The sequence below is a fragment of the Galleria mellonella genome, unplaced genomic scaffold (assembly GCF_026898425.1).
Source record: "Galleria mellonella isolate WM207_F2 unplaced genomic scaffold, CSIRO_AGI_GalMel_v1 utg424, whole genome shotgun sequence".
NCBI lineage: Eukaryota > Metazoa > Arthropoda > Insecta > Lepidoptera > Pyralidae > Galleria > Galleria mellonella.
Window position 1 is genome coordinate 615,163 of NW_026442097.1, and position 22,341 is coordinate 637,503.

Below are 22,341 nucleotides of genomic sequence, written 5' to 3' on the forward strand. Positions count from 1 at the left end.
TCCGCAGTGTAGTTGGCATACTTCGATATGTGAACAAAGCTGATACAAATCAGTACCCTTCCTCTGTAATGACTAATTTGAATGAATAATTTGACGCAAATTCAGACGAATTGTGTACCTCCTCTTTTTGGAGAGTCGTTTCAAGATTTTTACCTTTGTTTTCGTTATTTTTGCCATCAAATTCGTAAATTTGGAATAAAGATTTTTCATTTTCGAAATTGCTATCCTTTAAACAATGTGGATTTTTTTTTCTTTGTTTGTTTAAATTTTAATACATAGTCTAAATACATGTTCACATGTGACAGACAACACCGGACGGTGTTCTTTACAAGTCAATCATTGGGCAAACCGAGAAGTGAATTAAATCTATGAATTGAGGAATAAGTTAACATATTTACGACCGTTTCTTTGATCAAATCCGACATTTTAATCTCGATCCTTCCATAATGATTGCATCGCGTCATACCATGCCCTTGTAAATATACCTTATTTAATATTAATATATAATTTGTAAGTACGTCTGTATGTATGTCACTTTGTATGTCTGCTCCGATATTGATACGGTTCATTACAGTAACCTATTTATATTTTATACTACTAAATAAGTAAGGGCTTCCTTAAATATGTCTTTTTATTTGGTAAACAATGTCTCTTTGTCGCTGTAATTTGTTTTCCATCATTTCAGCCGTTAACTGTCCACCGCTCAATATAAGCCTTTCCCATAAGTTCAGCCAGTAGTCGCCACGCTTGGCAGGCGAGTTGGCAACCACAGTTAGACTTTTAGATATATTTTAAGAGGGATGCTGTTGCCCATCCCTCCACCATAAGCTCCCTTAGTCGGCTCTTACGACACCCACGGGAAAGGAAAGGTTAGTAACACACGGATTCAATGAAAAAATAACTAACTGCTAAGAACTATTTATTTATTTTCATCGTGCCTCCGAACAAACTGTTTATAATTACTCCTCTCCATCCAAAGGTTGCCTGCAAGAGATCGCTCTTAGCGATAAGGCGCCCACTGTTTTCTCATTGTGATTATTTCTTGTAATTGTTTATATTTATAATAAGTTTACTATTGTAATCTTATGGGGGAAACAATAAAGAGTATCTATCTATCTATTTATACCATAACATAAAATTGTTTTGTTTTTTTCTGTAATAGTTTTAACAAAACATGGTCAGTTTCTCATCGAGTTGTATTGAAGGAGACTGTAGTGTTTTATATTTTTATTTATTTATTTATTTATACTTTTTTGTGCACAAAAAAATTACATTTATATAATAATATATATTATATAATACATTTTAATATTTGCACGCCTAATTATGACGAAATATGAGGACTTATTGTAACATCTATACACTTACCATGTTTCTTGTAAATAAATAAAAATAAATTAATTAAATAAATAAAGGTGTACAACAGGCGAGCTTAACTCTGTAAGAGAGTTCTCTTCCAGCAAACCCTGAGTGGTAAGGAGCATTAATTACCAGCGGGCAGTGTGCGTACAATGAGAAGTGGTAACAGTATAGTTGTTTCTATTAAGAAATAATAAAAATGTTTGATTACTGTTATATTTTTATAGTTTTTTTTTTTTTTTTTAATAATAGACGGTTTATTTATTTATTGCAGATCCTTTATTTATTACTCAGACGGCCATTATTGCACAATACTATTTAATCGACCAATCAGTGTCCGCCTCTAGTGATGTCCCATATACACTAGTGATGTGATCTTACAACAATTAAATAAACATGCTATTATTGTTTACCAAATAATTAAAAGAAGGTAAAAACTTGACCATAGACTAAATTACGATAGATACGATTTATTTATTTATTTATTTATAGGATCACCAACTTAAGATACAGCGAAGCATTTCAATACAATACACTAGTGGATTAGATCTAACTGTTCCTACATTTATAGACAACCACAGCATGCTTTGTGTTTGATAAACATTAATTCAATTCGGCATGCATGACAAAGACTAAGATGCCAGATATTGTTGTTTCGTTTTGTCACGTTAATAGCGAAAACGTGTCTACCGTTCGTTGATAGTAGACAGAACTGTGGATGAATTGTATAATTATTTTGTATGGATTGGCTGGGAAATTGGAATGCATATAAATAGGTTATTGTAAATGAGTAATCAATGACAGAGGAAATCGCCTTGTATTTTCCTGTAACTTCCTCTAATACTTCCCATGTGTAGTCTCGGTAGTCGGAAGTATAGAAAAATATGCCTCATCTTCCCCCCTTCCATTCCTTTCCCCCTCCAACATTGTAGCGAGCCATATATGAGTCATATTTCCGTATTCAATTTATATATATTTTTTTATTGTCAGTCTCCATTGTGTAAAGGCAGGCAACACTGATTTGCGAAATAAAATCCCGAATTCGACTCCTGGTCGCGTCAGTTGCAATTAGTGATGTATAAAGCAGCCAGGAAAAATATGGAGTTATGACCATTTTCCTGTGAATGGAACATTGTTTATTTAATTAACCAATGTTGTTTTCATTATATTAGCTCTTAACTGATTACTGCTACCAGTCTAACTGCCCACTGTTGGACATAAGCCTCTCTTATAAGGAAGGTTTTGCCAGTAGTTGGCACGTTTGGCATGTAGATTGACAACCGCAGTTGGACTTTGGATGTTTTAAGAGAGATACTGCTGGCTAGCTCTCGTCCTCCCTTAGTCGCCTCTAACGACAGCCACGGGAAAGGAAGTCGTAGCCTATTATATGCCATGATGTTTTTTTTAATCCTTCCTAACCTTAAATCATTAAAAATTGTAACTATATAACAATTTTTTTTTATAATTCCGACTACAATTATTTTTAATTTAGAGCCGCCATTCACGATCATTGTGTTGCCAGTTATAAGAAATATTGTTTAAAAGTGAATAAAATAGCTGCTAGGTTCTTTGTCGATATTTTTTTTTCTTTTATGTCATAATTAAAGAAAAAAGACTTGTTTACAAATAGTTTGCAAGAAATATACAATGATTTGTGGAACATTTTTTTTTTTATTTTGTACACTGTTATTTAAATAAAAAATATATGCCAAGTATATTTACGAATTAAATTTAAAAACTTATACCTATGTATTCGTATGTACCGCACAACTAATATTATTTCCTAGGAATCCCTATGTCCAAAATGGCGGCAAATGATTAATGTCTTAGTCTTAGATTACATAGATAGAGCATCAAGCCTCAAAAACGGGTCAACTTTTTGTCAGCTAATTGTCAAATTAGCTGACTCGTTTTTTTTTTTTATAAGCATTCTGTGTACTTACGCATAAAATGTATCGTGACATATTATTTAATGAATGAGTGTTTACGCATTAAAAAGATGCAGATATTTTAAGACAAAATAAATATAGAAGTTATAAAGGAATCACTCATAACTATTTATCACGCAAAATTGTATGAAAAAGTTGATCCGCTTTTCTCGAAGCATTTGTATGGAGACACTCTATCTGTATAATCGAAGTTCTTAGTCTAACATTTCTAATTATAAATTTAGTTGTTAAGTGAAACTATTAGACTGATTTTATTAGTTTACTCAATTGATTTGTTTGTGAACGGCTGCACCCATTAGGTTAGGGGCTGGCTACAAGAAATGTCCATAGACAAATTTGCGACAGTTTAAATAAAAATAATGTATAATAATAATTAATTTATTTACCAGAAATATAGTAACATAATAAGATGTTACAATTTTTTTTTTATATTCAGTTTTTGGCCATAGTCAATAGCATGCAAATCTTTGTACGTATATAGTTTACACAATAATTGACAAAATTAAAGAATTGAGACATCTAAATATAAGGGAATATTCTGAGGTCCACTTTTCTAAAGTTATCTCTTATCCATTACGTTAAAAAAGGCGAAATTTTTAATTTGATACTTTACTGAAATTAAATTAATTATTTCTTTATTGCACTTGAACAAAATATACAGCGATTAGTTGAACGGCTTGTTAGCAAGGGTGAGCTTATCTCTAAAAGAGGTCTCTTCCAGCCAACCCAGTGCAGTCAGAGAGAAAATCATTACAATAATTTGCACTTATACCTATTAGAAAATTAGTACATATTAGTTCTAGTAATAAAAAGTCGATTGCTCGGGTACCTCTGTCCCATTCGTGTTTCAACCGTGAAGCAGTTGTGTTTGCATGGCTGTGTTTCGGTTTGAAGGGTGGGATATGGCGTGAATTTACAGGGTACAGAGGAATAACACCTGAGTCCTCAGGAATGGCAACGCATGGGAGGTATCATGGGCGAAATAGTATACTCTGTTATGTCCATGGTACTGAAAGAAGAAAGAAAGAAAGAAAGAAATAATTTAATCAAAAGAAACATGCGGCCCACACAGTAGCGCACAAAACAAAAACAAAAGAAATCAAAAACAAAACAAACAAAAGAAAATAATAACTGCTCATGTCTATAGGCGACGGTTACCACTTTCCATCAGGTGGGCCGTCAGCTTGTTTGCCATTCTAAGTTGAATAAAAAAAACTTCGATATGATATCAAATTGAAATATTAATTGAAGAGATAGGTTTAGAGATATGCCGCCTCAGAATCGAACTCAATGTCGTTTATTCTAAACCGATTTTAATGTTTATTTTGAACATAAATGATTATTCTAATGTTTATAACCTTTTCGATATATATTTGGCACGTCTGGGGTCTGTACTAGAGGAATGGCTTTCAGCGTATTTTTTTTGCTAATTAAAAAGACATTTTTTATAAAAAGACTTTGAAGTTCGTGGAAGTTCTCTCGTTGACTATTTCGCTAATAGTTCCCACTTGGTTTACATAAATACGGTCGTTCTAGCCGAATGATTAGCAAATCTATCAGTACATGAGATTACGAGAAAGATCAAGACGTGGGGCGTTGCTGTCTCGTTCTTTCTCATGCATGCTGTGGCGAAAACATTCTATTTGCTCTCGACTTAAGCAACTATCTCGTGTGATTGAATTAAACATAACTAAGAATATAAAGAAATAGTTTGTAACCGAAATCAGATGGGGTAGCCAGAGATATTTTATCGATTGGTGCCGTTCTGAACTTTAGACGAGCACTCGATATGCCCACAATATTAAGAACAAATCCGGGTGCAGCGCGTAGTTATGTTCCCACCAACACGAGACTGGATTATTTATTCGAAATTATTGTAAAATTTTAATTTTGTATTTATCTTAGCATATTTGGATGTAACTTTGTAACTAGTTTGGGATATGTACAAAGCGCGAGGTGCCGCGTCTACCGCCATACTCTGTGCAATCGAAATAAACTTGTATTATTTATTGATGCTTGATGTTTTTGTTATTCGTCTCCCTGCCTACTTTTATTTATAGCACCTTTTTTAAATAGGTAAGATTTGAATGGTAACCCAGTTTGCACTACAAGCGGGTTTATTTTAAGGGTGTAAATGGTAACGCCGCCTGCGCTAACAGGATACGCTGGCGAAGCACCAGTGAAGGGTGATAGATGAGAATGAAAACGGGCCAGTTAGCCCATCATGATGAATTCATCAGGAATTAACCATGATAGTTTCCAGGGGAACCGCGTTGAGATCGACCTGCTTAAATATTACTAACAATCCCTTTCCTCCCATAAGCGGGGGTTTACCGTTGTGGGCACGATGGGCATGCTCACAAGCCTAATTGACATGTGGCTTCACACTCACGATCTATTGAGATCGGCAGGCTGATGTTATACCCTGTTCGATCCTTATCCAATATTGGTGGGTAATCACACATTTTGTTCCATCAATTTTGTGGTAAACTGTCATCAGTGGATATTGCGTTGACACTTGTTCGGTCTGACAGAGCGCCCGTGAGCGCCTCCTTTACTGATTCAAGTGAAACTGATAGCCTTCCAGAAGCCGTGCTTGCCGTGTTCGGTGTCAAATAAGAGTGTTCTCCTGTCCATCATTGAGAGGCTGCTGCTACAAACTACTAGTGAATCGCCGTGAGTGTTTATTTATTTATTTATTTCTTATTGCGTTCCATAATATAATTAGTAGATAACATTTCAATTATGGACCGTGTTGGGCACAGCGAGTATGAGAGAGGAGGACGACACTTCTTTCACTTTAGAAATAGTCTAAGGATCTGTTACAATATTGTCCAGTCATTGATATTGTATCACGATACGAACGTATTTTCTGTATTATTATTATTATTCATTATTTAAGTATTGGTGTGTATGTATTCATATCGTAGTTGTTATTAGTATTATATAGTTATTTAATACATTCTCTAGTTTATAATATATTTATGTTCATATTGTAAAATTAATTAATAAATAGTTTAATAATAAAATTGTAGCGAAGTCAGTTTTAGCTATGTCTTAAATCATTATCGATTCATAATTAGTTATTTATATATAAATTACAAGATAAATTCTGCTTGTCATTTGTTTACCAGCAGTGCTTCGTACATACGTGGTGAACGTGAGCCTTAAGGTCGGTAGAGCTTATATTACTAATCTGGACAAGGACCTACATTCATTCAATCCATATACGAGGTTTGTCCGGAAAGTACGTATAAAAGTTTTTTAAAAATTTTATATTTCATATTTCATATTTCTTTATTAACCAATGTAACAATTTTCGTCACACAATGGCAAGTCAATATTTACATTATAATTTTGAAATTAATAAAATAAATAATAACAATAAGATTTAAATTATAAAATAAAATTACAAATGAATTATAGTTAACATTATAAATTAGTTACTACATGTCAATATAAAGGTAACCATATAACAATAATGATGATTTCAAGTTATAAAATTTTTATTGTCATACTTCTTACAGTTAAACCTAAATAAATAATAATGCTATAATTCAATATTGGCATTTAGGTATTCGGTCACGTTGTAAAAAGGATGTTCTTCAAAATATGTCTTTATTTTATTTTTAAATTCATTTCGCGGCAATTGCGTTGCTGTATTGGGTAATTTATTGTACATTTTTATTTTTAGATATATGCCTTGTTTCATAGTTTTTGTTAGTCGTGTTCTTGGCAATTCCAATTTGTCTTTATTTCTCGTGGCGTAACTATGAATGGCTGAATTTTTGCGAAGAGTACCTCCTTTATCATATATTTCAAGTAAAGAATTATATATGAACAACGATGACACTGTCATTATACGTTGTTGGATAAAGTGAGGTCTAACTGAGGTGCGTTTATGAATTCCGCATAAAATCCTCATAGCTCGCTTTTGTTGCCTTAAAACTTTTAACACGAGAGCTGCATTGCCCCAAATTGTAATACCGTATGATAACAACGACTGAACATATGCAAAGTACACCATTCTCAGAGCTTTTTTTGTTATTAGTTGCTTAAGTTTACTCAAGGCATAATTGGCGGAAGCTAGTTTACTACATAATTTTTCAATATGCGATTCATGGCTAACTGTACTATCTATCGTATATCCTAAAAATGTTGTACTCTGACTATAAACATTGTTTGGAGGTGATTTTTTATTCTTACGGGTACTGTAAGACATAAAAACATTTTTCGCTGCATTTAGTATAATGCCATTGGCTTGAAACCAAACATCTAATAAATTTATGATGTTATCCATCATTCTATTCAATTTATTTCTATATTTATTTCTTAATCCTACATGTGTATCATCAGCAAATAGAGTCACAAATGCTTCCTCTGGTAAATTTGCCGGAAGATCATTAATGTAAATAAGAAAAAGAATTGGTCCAAGTATGGAACCTTGAGGAATGCCTATATTAATTTTATGTATGTGGGATATAGTATTATCATTTAATGTTACTACTTGTGTCCTATTATTTAAGTATGACTGCATCATTTTTAGTGATTTATGTTCAAATCCATAGTATTGTAATTTGCTCAATATTATGTCGTGCCTTAAACAATCAAAAGCTTTGGTAAGATCACAAAATACGCTTACACATTTCATGGACCTATCCAAAGACTCCAATATAAATTCCATAGTTTTTGTAATTGCCATTGTGGTGGACCTTCCTGTTCTAAAGCCATATTGTTTGTCAGTAAAAAGATTGTTTTCCTCAAAGTGTCTTACTATACTTTTCTTTAATATTATCTCCATAATTTTAGATAAGACTGGCAGAATACATATTGGACGATAATTGGAGGGGTCCTCAGCGTCACCTTTTTTAAATATAGGGATAATTTTACCACATTTAAAAACATCTGGAAAAGTTCCGTTGTCAATGCAGGAATTAACAACATCAAGTAATAAGTAAATTAATTTATCATTATTAAATATAAGTTCCAATATCTTGTAATCCATGTCATATATATCTCTAGATTTTTTATTTTTTATAGAACGCATAATTTTTAACAATTCGTCTCGAGTAATTCTTTTAAATATTATCGTTTTATCTGGCTTTTTTGTTCTTGATAAAAGTTCATAGTTTTTATTTTTATCCGTTTTTATTTTATCGCTTAGTTCTTTACCAATATTACAATAATAACTGTTAAAAAAATTTGCAATCAAGTTTGGGTTTGTTATTATTGTTCCAGTTTGTGTTTTAATTTTGTTTATATTACGTGTTAGTCGATTTGTCTTATTTATTAATCTGGATATGGTATTCCAACACTCTTTTACTTTATTTTTAGAATTTTTAATATTGTATGAGATTTGTATTCTTTTTGCAGTAATCATTACTTTTTTTAAACATTTTTTAAATTTATGAATTCTTTGTTTACGTTTTTCAGAAGGAAGAACACATTGTAGAAATTCAAGTTTATTTAGAGTATCCCTAGATTTCAGTATTCCTTTTGTTTCCCATACTGGTTGATTTTTAACTACGTAAGTTTTCTTTTTTGGAAAGGCAATGTCATAGAAATATTTTAGTCCAAGTACAAAAGTTTCAGCCTTTTTATTTGGGTCATTACATTTAGATATATCATAATGGAAAAATTTGTCAGTATTAATTAAGTGATGGAAATAATTACAGTTACTTTTAGAAAAGTGTCGTCTAATAATATAGTTTTGAACATCCTTTTTACTTGCATGCCTAGTTTTATACGCATAACTAAGTCGAATAACATTGTGGTCTGATATCTTATAATCTAATACTAAGCCTCTAACGGATTTGTCCTTAAAATTAGTTATAAAATTGTCTATACAGGATTCAGTACAATCTGTAATACGAGTAGGCTCTTTGATAAGAATATACTTCATATTGAAATTATTTAATACAACTTTAAAATCTTTTAGGTATTTATTGTTATTTTGAAAATCTAAATTGAAGTCACCAGTCAAAATTATGTCTTTATTTTCTTTACAAATTTTATTTAAAAGTTTAGAGATGGTGTCATAAAATATATTCATATCATAATTTGCTCTATATACACAAATTATAATAATGCGTAACAACTTTAACTCGATTGCAGTTATTTCACAATGTAATTCTTCTGACATTCGTCCTATATCATTACGAACACGATATTTTATTCCATTTTTTACATAAATAGCAACACCGCCATGTTTGTTATTCGTTCTACAAAAATAAGATCCTAATTGAAAGTTATTAATATGTATAATATTAATTTGCAATTCTGTTACCCAAGTTTCACTTAAGCACAAGATATCACATTTAAATGTTGATGTCAACAATTCTATGTCTTCTATTTTATTATTCATACATTGTACATTAGAATGCAAAATTGTCATTTCTTCATCTCTCGAGACGTCTGTTTTATAAAATTTTGGTGTGATGTTTTACAATTTTCATTACTATATGTAGGGAAGGTAAATGAAGATGAATTATGAAATTTATTATTAATCATCTGAGAAATTGCTAGGCGTTTCTCTTTTTGAAGAATAACACCTCTATAAATGTCATTTGATTCGAAATATTTTATTTTATTATAGTTTATAGCTAAACTATGTAACTGCTTGTTGATATCGTATATTTCATAATCATTGCGCTTATCGTATTTTATACTCATTATTAGCAATTCATATTCCCGAGAGCGGTCAGTGTTCAAAATTTTACTTAATAGTTGAGGATATATATTCATAGTTTGTTTCTGACTGTATTCATCAATAAATATAATAACTAGATCATTTTTTTCAAATCCGGAGACATGCGTCGAATAATTTTCTAATATTTTATCGGGACCAGCAAACGGCTTACATATGTTAGTAACGCTATTGTATCTATAACAGATTCGCTTGAAATACTCTCCTAGTCCTTTTCCCGTTTTGCCAGAAAATATTAAAATTTTCCCTTTTTCCTGACATGACTTTTCTATGGTTTTTATTTTATTATTATCATTTTCTGTGGTTTTAGACGGTTTTGTCAGATAATTTCTGTAATTCATTTTCGAATTGTGTATTTCAATTGGTTGACATGTTTCTCGTTGTAATTGTGTATATTCCTTTTGTAGTTTTTTAATTTTTTTATTCTGTTGTCTAATTTTTTTAAACAGTTTTCTATTCTTGTATACACTACTACCTTTAATGTTTACACTTGAGTAGTTTTTCGATTCCAAAATTGTCCTAACATTATTGTATTCGTCCGTAATTTGATTTAATTTTACCTGTAGCAATCTATTTTCCATGTTAATTTCATTTAATTGTTTTTTGTAAGGAGTCATAATGTTGTTATTTAGATTTATGACTTCTTCATAATCTTCATTAACTTTACTGTTCACTGTTTCCATAGTTATTAGATCATTTTGTAAGTCTATAATGAAGGCTTCCTTTTCTGCTAAGTGTTTTTTTAAAAGTTGGTTTTCTTTGCATAATTTTTCAAATTCTAAACTGTTTTGTTCATATTCATCTTCCAATGTTAATATTAATCTTTCTTTGTCTTTCAATTTCCTATCAATATTGCATATTAATTTTTCATATGTTCTAATACTGTCATCCTTTTCCTCTATTTGTTTCTCCAATGCGCTAATTGTTTTGTTTTGTAAACGTTTCTGTGTACGTGTTTCTATACCTGATGTTATATTTTTGTCCATTATAATCGATGCGCTACAAATTTATGAATAATAACTAATACTTATTCTATTTAATGTGCAATTGATATTCGAAGGCACGGCCTCTTAGCGCAAAAATCTTAAGAGTGGCCAGTTATCCAATAAACCAATACCGAACCTACAACAACAGCGCAAAATGTGAATCCCTTTCTGTTGGCTTGCGAGTATAATTAGTATAACATTTATTTTATGTTTACTATTAGAGTCCAAAGGTCCAAAGGTCAGTTTTATTTTAAACACGATCAGCTGTATTTATATGTGAAATATTGACGGTAGTTTAATAATTGTGTGTTATGTTTCTTGTGATATGCTAAATTTAAGTTAAATGACTTTTATCATTGCAATTGCATTGGTATTTGCCCAGTAGGTTATTTATAATAGTTTAATTGTAATATTAATGCTGTCCTTTGTCACTTACTGCGATTCAAATATCACTGTATTCATTCGAACTTAACGGTTCTCTTTTATCTTCATTGTTCACAATTTCTTCTCAAAAACAATAACACGTCACATTTATCAACTTAGTAATACACAGTGAATTAATTGCGTTGGTACAAGCGTATTTGTTTTTTAAAAAATAAATAAATGTTGTGGAGCCAATGTTTACTGTGCGGCGCCCTCTAGCGAACATTATTTATTTTACAATTATTCAGGTAAATCAATTTTATCCCCTTCAAAGTACTCCCCCTGTGACATAATGCACTTGTGCCAACGCCGTTTCCACTGTGAGAAGGCTCCTTGAAAGTCCTCTGGTTGTAGGTTTCTCAGCTGCCCCGTCGTAGCTTTTTTTATCTCATTTATGTCCCCCAAATGCCGCCCCCGAAGTACCAATTTGGTTTTTGGGAACAAGAAGAAGTCACACGGGGCCAAATCCGGCGAATAGGGGGTGTTCGGTCACCGTAATGGAATTTTTACTCAAAAACTCACGGACAACAAGAGAGGTGTGGGTAGGGGCATTGTCGTGGTGAAGAATCCAACGCCCCTCTCGCGCCAATTCTGGACGAACTCGTGCCACACGAGCTTTGAGGCGTCTGAGCACATCGACGTAGAATTTTCCATCAACTGTCTGGCCTGGAGGGACGAATTCTTGATGGACAATCCCCCGAACATCGAAAAAAACAATCAACATTGTCTTGACATTTGAGCGGGATTTTCTTGATTTTTTTGTTCGTGGTTCCCCGGATGTCTTCCACTCTTTGCTTTGGGATTTTAATTCGACATCAAATTCGTAGAACCAAGACTCATCTCCAGTGATGACTCGGTTCAAAAAGTCACCATTCTCTTCGGCTTCCAACCAGTCCTCACAGCAAGCAACTCTTCGTGATTTTTGATCCGGGGACAAAAGCTTGGGAACGATCTTGGCGCAAATTTTTTTCATTTGAAGTTCGTTTCTTAGAATTTCGTGGACCACGGTTTTGCCCAAATTAAGCTCTTCAGCCACCTGTCTGACCGTTAAACGACGGTCCCCATTAACACAAGTTCGAATTCTTTCCACGTTTTCGTCGGAATGTGAAGTGGAAGGACGTCCTGAACGTGGGTCATCTTGAACGCTTTCTCGGCCCTCTCTGAATCTTTTTAGCCACTTGTGGACGGTTGGTTCCTTCACAGCATCATCCCCATAAACTGTTCTGAGATCGGCAAAAATTTCACGGCCATTCTTGCCGAGTTTCGAGAGAAACTTGATTACGACGCGCTGCTCTTCAACGGAAGCGGGCTCCATGCCGACGGGGTTTCGTTAAGAGGTAACTTCACAGATGGCGTGACAAGCCAGTTCGCACCGCACGGCGGTCAGACCAGAACTGAAGCATTGTTAGGGACATAAGGAAGGGGTCCTGCGCTTACCTGGCCTCCCCACTCCTCTTTCTCGCATTCCAGAACACTTTTATACGAACTTTCCGGACAGACCTCGTATACATACAGTCCACATATGGATTCAAACTGGTGACCTCTAGCTACATCCGTGCAACAATCGGACATATCCAGTGGCCTTATACTTTTAATACATTTGTAATATTTGTGAGCGAACGAGTTAACTAGTATCTGTGGTACCACTATCTATCCACGTACGGTACTTTTTTTTTAATGGGTGATAATGAAATGGTAACACCACCCGCGCTATCGGTATACACCGGCGGGGCACCAGTGAAGAATGATAGGTGAGTATGAAGTAGGTCAGTTAGCCCATCGTAACGATTCCAACAAGAATTGTTCACGATACTTTCCAGGGGGAACCACGTGGAAGTCGACCTAATAAGGAGCTGTTAGACGTTATTATTAAAATCCCCTTCTCCTTTTTATGGTACTAAGTCTTAATTTATCCGTCATGTCTATCTTTTTTTATTGTAATATAGTACGTTACTGCAGCGGCCAGCAACTGAGGCATTGATGGACGAACGTGCAAATGTGGGCCAAGGCGTAGCCGAGGCACACATACGTGAGTCCATCAATGCCTAGTTGTGGCCAAAGCTTGTATAGTACTTTTCTCAAACAATGCGCGGAAAACAAAAACACAATTTTACTTTTTAAGTTCAATGACGAATAACGAACAATAATACGTTTTCACGCGCCATAATGTTACTTTGTTTTTTTTTTCAATAAACAGCTTTCTATTTGCAAGCCAGATCGAAATTTAAATAAAACCTTTTATTGGTTACCTCCTTATTAGTTATGTTTCGAAGTAAAAGGTCATTCCATTTTTAAATTACAGGACAGATATGAGTCTACATAGTAATTTATCTGGCCGCAAAACACGACAGATACGGATTTTCATACAACTTTTGCCGGCCGCTGCCCGCATGTATCTGGCCAGTACGGAAATTTTGATTTATCACGAAGAAGATTGTCAAAATAATGCTTACATTTCTAAGCATGTTTGAGAAAATAATATTATCTTTCAAGTTTGAACAATCGATACACAATCGTAGCAGTCGTCAATCGTCCACTGTTAAACATAGGCCTCCCCCATAACGGGGGACTTTGCCAGTAGTTGCCACGCTTGGCATGCGCATTGGCAACCGCTGTTTGGCTTTTGATGTTTTAAGAGGCACTCTACTGTCCATCACTCCACCATAAGCTCCCTTAGTCGCCTCTTACGACACCCACGGTAAAGGAAAGGGTGGCCTATTCTATGCCGGAACCACACGGCAGTTCTATACACAATAAACGCTCTATATAAGCAACTCATCTGAACCAATTTCAATAAAAAAAATCTTATTGGGAAAAATAGGAAAAAAAGGCGTATAAAAATACTTAGCGTCTGGAAAATATTTTTACTTATTTCTTTTACTAACTAAGCTGAGTAGAATAAATAAAATATAAAGAATGTTGCTTATATAGAGCGTTCACTGTATTATTAACCCTTCTTTGCATAATGGTGGAAATTTCCATCATAACATTGAATGCCCAAAAATTATATAAAAGAACAAGTTCAATTTAAGTTGATCGTGTCTGGATACCTTTTTAACGTCCAATGTTGAAAAAAAAAACATAGCGGTCAAATTTTTTAATTTTGAACATGAATTATATCACCTTGATTTATTTCATCAATAAAAAAAAACATGCAAAGAAGGGTTAACATTTATATATACTTACCATGTTTCTTGCAAATAAATATCACTAATTAATGAAATAAATAAAAGACCGTGTACAGTTCCACTAAAACCATCAACATTAGGTATAAGTAGTGCGTTTAATTCTATATGACACAATACACAATTTACCTATTTAACAATAGAAAAAAAAAAACTTAATACAGATTAGAAATTATATTTAAGCAGACGAGGGACTTCTTGTCTGACATAGATTAATAGCTTGACATTCAACGTGTTAAGCAAAGCAACTTTGTCTTATTTTTATACAATATATCATGTAACACAGATTTCGTCCTTCGTCTGCTCGATCTAAGCATAATTTTAGTGAGACTTAGCAAGTTTTTTAGAGAAAATTAAAAACTTGGTATTTGACTCAGACATGATATACGAGATGACACTAATTACTGTAATCGACACGTCTGATGTTACTTGTCTTCGACTGTTTGTAATATAAAAAAAAAAAAAAAAACTTTTGGCGCCAATAATTAAAGTCACAATTTTAAAAGACAACACAAAATTTAAAAATAGAAATAATTTCTAATTTTAATTAATTGATTAATAATGTTAAATTGCTAAAAAGAACCCGCATAGAAATCGTTGATAGCTCCAAATCTTTGTTCTAAAATAGAAATTGGCGCCAATATTTAAAAAAAAAAAGTCCTCGTCGCACAGAGTAATGCAGCCACATACACGGACGCACGGAAGCAACTTTGTACCAATAGCGCTCGCGTAAATAACTGTTATGGTGAGCGTACGGCTGACTACCTGGTTCCTCGATTTATTAATGTACTACCCACCGATGTACGAGATAACATTACTATTAGCAACATCAAGTATAAATTGAAACGATACTTCTTGCATGGTTTTAATACAATTTAAATATTTTGAATGTATTTAGTATTAATATAAACCTACGTCGTTTCTGAATGCTAATGTAACATAATTTCTGTAACTTGTATTTTTATTGATAATAAAATAAAAAAAAAAAACAACTATTACCTAGTTACAGAATTTGCTTTGCATTGTAATGCAGTATATAAACTATGATTATTTATTTACAAAACGAAAACGGATGCATACTATACATATATATATAATAAATACACCGAAACAAGCTTCAAATGTATATTTGTATGTATGTACAGTTTTAACTTACTTTATTATAATACGACATTTGGTTTACATCTTATATTTTATTACATTCCTTATTAGAACACACAATGAAACACTTGCCATCTTGTAGAGATTTTCTAAACAAAGTGTACTTAAATTAGTTTTATTTTTCACTAAGAACAAGGAATTATAAAGGAATGATAAAATAAAAACTGTATATGGTTGTCTCCTTTCTTCTTACGCCAATATAATTAGTAAAAAGAGGACGAAGGATTGTTATCAGTTGGTATTTTTGTCAATTCATAGCAGGCTAGTGTACAGAAAATGTCATACGGGAGTATAACCCTACCAAATTCTAGATGCAACCTGCTTGCATACTTTCTACATAAACTGTGTCGACTATATAATCTAGTAATGTAAAATTTGTCATTGACAAATAATTGACATATCAAACATTTTCTACACACTAGCCTGCTATGAATTGAGAAAAATGACAACAGGTGTATCCTTCGTCATTTTTTTTTTTTACTAATTATATTTGCATAAGAAGAAAGGAGTAATTCTATATAATACCTTGTTCTTAGGTTCTATCTATCTATTAAAATTTATGATATCTATACATACATTTATTGAAGCCATAAATAGCTTAGATAGTGGATTTTAATACTATTTCTCCGTTAAACTAGTTGATGGTAAACTATTAGAAAGATAAGAGTGTTGTGTGATAAATGTTCGAACTACGGGCGGTGAATCGGCATTTACTTCTCTGGCAAAAGATTTTACTGAGATCCTGGGTTGTGTTTGTGTAGTGGACAGCGTGGTTACTACGTCAGAGTTATTTACAGATGGTTTAAGTGAAGACCGAGTGTTCAACCAAGGGGCAGGTTTATATCTTACCTCTATAAGGTTACCTCGTACTGGATTTGGAAGTAACGTGTTATTGGAGGCAAGACAGAAAGATGTCTGTCCAATGGACGGTATGACAGGGGAAATGAAGGGACTCACGGGAACTCTTTCTAATGGGTTGATAGAGATGAAAGTGGGTCGAATGGGAGCTTGGTTGATGATTGGTGGCCGGAAGAGAGAATTGGTTGTGGGAGCGACCGTGACTAGAGAGCTTTGTAGAAAACTCGTTGATGGCATTGCGGTGGTGACAGGATTGGATTGAGCCAATATTGGCTTAGTGTTTATACAGACTACAGGGGATGGGCCTGGGATTTGTTTATCTTCTAGTTCTTTGAAGGATGACAAAGGCAAAAGAGCTGGTGGTTGTCGACCTGCCGGTTTCTTTGTAGGGGCGGACTCGGGAGAATTTTGGACCGCTGGGTTGTGGGTGAGTTTAGAGACATTTTGAACGGGGGTTTCGCTGGGGACAATGTTGGAGCCCGCCATCCGACAGGTTGGCGTCACCTTGCCTGTTCTTAATGAGTACAACTCTATTGGTACGTTCTTCTGTCCGAGGATCTCACAAATACTTCTGTCCGATATAACGTACTTCACCTGTTGATAAATACAGATTACTAGTTGTGTTTTGCGGTTCCACCCGCGTGAATCAGTACATATCCAAGTATCATACAGTATCCAATGTGCTAACCTACCCGTGTATCAAATTTCATTAAAATCCGTTCAGCAGTTTTAGCGTGACAAAGTAGCAAACATCATTTATCAATTATTACAAATTTTCGCATTTATTATATTAAAAGGATGCTTATGTTGGTGTTTCTTTAAAATTGGAGAAATTTGTTTCTCAATATTTATTTTTATAGATAGATACTCTTTATTATTTCCTCCATAAGATTACTATAGTAATTTACCAGAGGGAGACTTTGTACAAAAGTCGATTGCTTGGGTACCTCTGTCCCATTCGTGTTTCTACCGTGAAGCAGTTGTGTTTGCATGGCTGTGTTTCGGTTTGAAGGGTGGGATATGATGTGAATTTACAAGGTACAGAGGAATAACACCTAAGTCCTCAGGAAGGGCAACGCATGGGAGGTATCATGGGCGAAACAGTATACTCTGTTATGTCCATGGTACGGCTCATGTCTATAGGCGATGATTATCACTTTCCAGCAGGTGGGCCGTCAGCTTGTTAGCCATTCTAAGTTGTATGAAAAAAAAAGTAAACTTATTATAAATATAAATAATTACAAGAAATAATCACAATGAGAAAACAATGGGCGACCTTATCGCTAAGAGCGATCTCTTGCAGGCAACCTTTGGATGGAGAGGAGTAATTATAAACAGCTTGACAGGAGTCACGAATACGTTATAAATAAGAACACTTGAACTACTTAATTTATTGTTTGTATTATTGCTGTCAACTACCTGCGCTTGTATGGCTGTGTTTCTGTTTGAAGGGTGTGATATGGCAGTGAATACTGTACAGGGGCATAATACCATAGTCTGAAGGGAAAGATATTGTTAGCAATAGGGTCTAACAGTCCCATTGCTAATCACATATCCTATCATGTCAATATCCACGCGGTTTCCCCTAAAAACCATTGTGGTTAATGTGGAATTTGTCTCGATGGCCCAACTGACCTGCTTTCATCTTCACCTATCATTTCTCATTGGTGCCCCGCCAGTGTATACCCAATTAGAAAACGGTGATGATGATGATGATAATAAAGGTAATCTGTAACATCTATGGATAGTATAAAAAACGAACTTACCCGACCGTAGACTAATGGAATGTTATGTAACTTCTTATATACATTGTTGTCTATGCAAACTTCATCGGGAGCTTGCAAAAGGACTGTTGTACCGTCGCTGTTAGTGTATACATTTGTGGATATTTTCGAAGTACCAGTACCACTTTGACTCGTCTGGTTTCCATTTTGACTCGTCTGGTTTCCACTTTGATTCGTCTGGTTTCCACTTTGACTCGTCTGGTTTCCACTTTGACTCGTCTGGTTTCCACTTTGACTCGTCTGGTTCCAAATTTGACTCATCTGGTTATTACTTTGACTAGTCAGATTACCACTTTGACCTGTCTGGTTGTGTGTAGATTCCTGCGAATCAGGGAAAATCAACATGGCGGTCTTCCCCAACGGTCCGGTAGACCAGTAGGTCGGCTCCAAAATCGGTATCACATAGTCTGTAACCACTAGATTCTCGTCTAACAGTTTCCATATAGGTTTCGAACGATCTATGCACAAAACTACTAGGCTAGGTAACTCGGATTCTCGTTCTTGTATGAATTTCTCGACGGGGATTGGTGGGATGAGTATATTGTCGATCTCCATGCTGCACATGTTTGGTGAGACGTGCGTGGACACTCGAGGTGGTCCTGAATTAGAAGAAATAAACGAAATTAACAGGGTACAATCGGAAGGATAAGCAAGCTGGAGTGGCAATGGGCTGGTCACATAGCTCTAAGAACCGACAACCGATGGTCCAGAAAAGTTCTTGAGTGGCGATCGCGTACAGGTAAACACAGTGTAGGATGACACCCCACTAGATTGAGTGACGATCTCAGATGCATTGCATGGAGTCAGATGATGCAGGTGGCTCAGGACCGCTCCTTATGGCAGTCTATGTGGGAGGCCTATGTCCAGCAGTGGACAGATAATGGCTGAGATGATGATGATAATGGATCAGAATCGTTAGTTTGTTTGTTTGTTACTTATATTACAGGACACAGAGTTCTTAAAAAAGAATTTTGTCTCCACCAATCCACACAATTGCTACCAGCCATTCAAAAGTTGACTGGAAGAGAATCCTTTTATGGGATAAGTCCGCCAATGTACTCATTCTTTTCTCAAGAACTCTGTACGCTATAATTTAAGAGTTTACTGTACAATAAAGTGTTACAAACAAACAATTTAGAATATAAAATCTAAATAATTTACCTTTTTTCTTTTTCGACGGCGGCTGACTCCATGTTGGATCGTTTTCCTCGTCATCTAAACAATAGGAAAGTTGGGATTTACAGTACATTACAATCACTAGCGATTCGCCCCGACTTCGCACGGGTAGACCGATAGATAGGTATTTCATTATTGATTGGCCCTTATTGATGGACGAGGCATGGACAGCAATATCTCTCTTAACACTAAACCTACCAAGCGACCGTTTTTGAAATTTAATTTAAAAAAAATTCATGTATGACGTTACTGTATCACCATGCAACTTATTGAATTTCCCTATAATATACATACAACCCATTTTTCAATATTTACAACTTACTATTATTCACTTGTTTACTATCCAATTGGCTAAAATCTCTTTCTATATTAAGATACATACTTTATTTTAAAGCGGTCATTTGACCGCTCATGGTAGGATTTTTTTGATGGGTGAAAATGGTATGGTAACCCCGCCTGCGCTAACGGTATACGCTGGCGGAGCACCAGTGAAGGGTGATCGATGAGAATGAAAACAGGCCAGTTAGCCCATCATGATAAACTCATCAGGAATTAACCATGATAGTTTCAGGGGGAACCGCGAGGAGGTCGACCTGGTTGGGTATATTGCTAGCAATGGGATTCTCAGTCTCCATTACTAACAATCCCTTTCCCCCTAATCCGTCGTGATGAATATGCCTGGAATTCAGCACGATTGTTTCCAGGGGGAACGACGTGGAAATCGACCTGACAGGGTATATTGCTAGCAATAGGACTAGCAATCTAGAGTACTAACAATCTCTTCCCCCCTGTGTTTAGTTTTGAAGGGTAGAATATGGCAGTGAAATTAGAGAGAATAGATGACACGCCTTATTACTCGGTAATGGATTCTCATCAGGCTACCATGGGCGTCACAGTGTATTCTATGAAATCCATGGGTGCTGTGTTTTTATATCACTTAGAATGGCAAACAAGCTGACGGCCCACCTGATGGAAAGTGGTAACCGTCGCCTATAGACACGAGCAGTACCATAGACAAAGCTGTTTATGTCCATAAGTTACTACTTTCCATCAGGCGGGCCGTCAGTTTGTTTACCATTATAAGCAACAAAAAAAGTCCTCTCTTAAAAACTCTGCTTAGTTTAAAACTAGAGGGCGTTGTTTGGTATTTCCATCATAATTCTTACCACTCAAGGTGGAGTCTACCGATGATGAATCATCCGACCCGTTTGAACTACTGCTATCGTGCTGGCGTCGGTTTGGTGAGGTTTGTCCGCGAGCCGCAAGTGATACGGCGTTATTGGCCTCTTGTGCTTTCAAAGAAATTAAAGTTTAGACATATATTCCCAGATTTTTTTCATGCAACTTAGAATAGCAAACAAGCTGACGGTCTACCTCATAGAAAGTTGTAACCGTCGCCTATAGACATGAACAGTACCATGGACATAACTGAGTATACTGTTTCGCCCATGATACCCCCATGCGTTGACATTCCTGAGGACTCAGGTGTTATTCCTCTGTATCCAGTAAATTCACGCCATATCCCACCTTTCAAACCGAAACACAGCAATGCAAATACAACTGCTTCACGGTAGAAACACAAATGGGACAGAGGTGCCTAAGTAAATGACTTTTTCAGGTCCCTCTGGTACCTTTCCAGTGATGGAAAACACCATTAGCCAAATGTTGAACATTAGTCACTAAATAGGTGTATCCCTCCCAAAAACTGACTGTCCACTGCTGAACATAGGTCTGCCCCGTAAGGGGAGTTTTGCCAGTAGTTACCACGCTTGGCAGGCGGATTGGCAACCGCAGTTAGGTTTTCAGAGATGTTTTAAGAGAGACGCTGCTGTCCATCCCTCGCCCTCCCTTAGTCGCCTCTTACGACACCCACGGGAAAAGAAGGGGTGGCCTATTCTATGCCAGGACCAAACGGCAGTAGGCGCAAGGGCAAGTCGGTTTTTTTTAATGGGTGATAATGGTATGGTAACCCCGTCTGCGCTATTGGTATACACTGGCGGGGCACCAGTGAGGGATGACAGATGAAGATGATAGTAGGTCAGTTGGCCCATCCTGACGAATTAAACTAGAATTTGTCACGATGGTTTCCAGGGGGAACCGTGTGGAGGTCGACCTGACAGGGTGTATTGCTAGTAATAGGCTCCATTACTAACAATCCCTTTCCCCCCGGGCAAGTGGGGTTACCATTCCGTTATTACCGATTAGTACATGAAATACTACTCACCAACTAGTATGGTCAGACCGAGGTTCTGCGAGACTCGCACTTGACCGATCGTACCGGAGTCCACCTCCAGACTCTGTTGCGTATTCCTCGTCAATTTAAAGTCCGTTTTGTATTTCCTTTTTCCACTTTCCCCGTCGTACATATTCTTATTTGTGTTCTCATCTATTCCCGTTTGACCAATGGCCGAGTGGCATCGTTTCCTTGCATTGCAATCTGTGATGTTCGGGTCTGATGATTTACTACTTTCCTTTGTTGATTTATCATCAGTCTGTAAGGTAATATAATAATAATGACAGCGATTTCAATAATCTTAACACTAGATACAAATACAAACTTGCCTATTATTTTTTTATACAACTTATAATGGCAAACGAGCTGACGGTCCACCTGATGGAAAGTGGTAACCGTCGCCTATAGACATGAGCAGTACCGTGGACATAACAGAGTATACCGTTTCGCCCATGATACCTCCCATGCGTTGCCATTCCTGAGGACTCAGGTGTTATTCCTCTGTACTCAGTAAATTCACG

The 22,341-nt window shown here is 35.4% G+C and overlaps 1 protein-coding gene across 2 annotated transcripts in view; it reads right to left on the reverse strand.

Moving 5' to 3' along the window:
• Positions 1-14,662: 14,662 nt before the first annotated feature.
• The window catches only part of LOC113516416 (uncharacterized), a 28,724-nt gene continuing 21,045 nt past the window's right edge, over positions 14,663-22,341 (reverse strand). The window contains exons 8-12 of one of the 2 annotated variants that reach the window (XM_052898366.1): positions 21,812-22,079; positions 20,754-20,879; positions 19,573-19,626; positions 18,394-19,010; positions 14,663-17,221 (exon numbers count right to left, since the gene is read on the reverse strand). In XM_052898366.1, coding sequence (XP_052754326.1) covers positions 16,388-17,221; positions 18,394-19,010; positions 19,573-19,626; positions 20,754-20,879; positions 21,812-22,079 — 1,899 coding nt within the window. In that variant the 3' untranslated portion in view covers positions 14,663-16,387. The remainder of the gene's footprint in view (positions 17,222-18,393; positions 19,011-19,572; positions 19,627-20,753; positions 20,880-21,811; positions 22,080-22,341) is intronic. The other variant, XM_052898367.1, reaches the window with a different exon arrangement.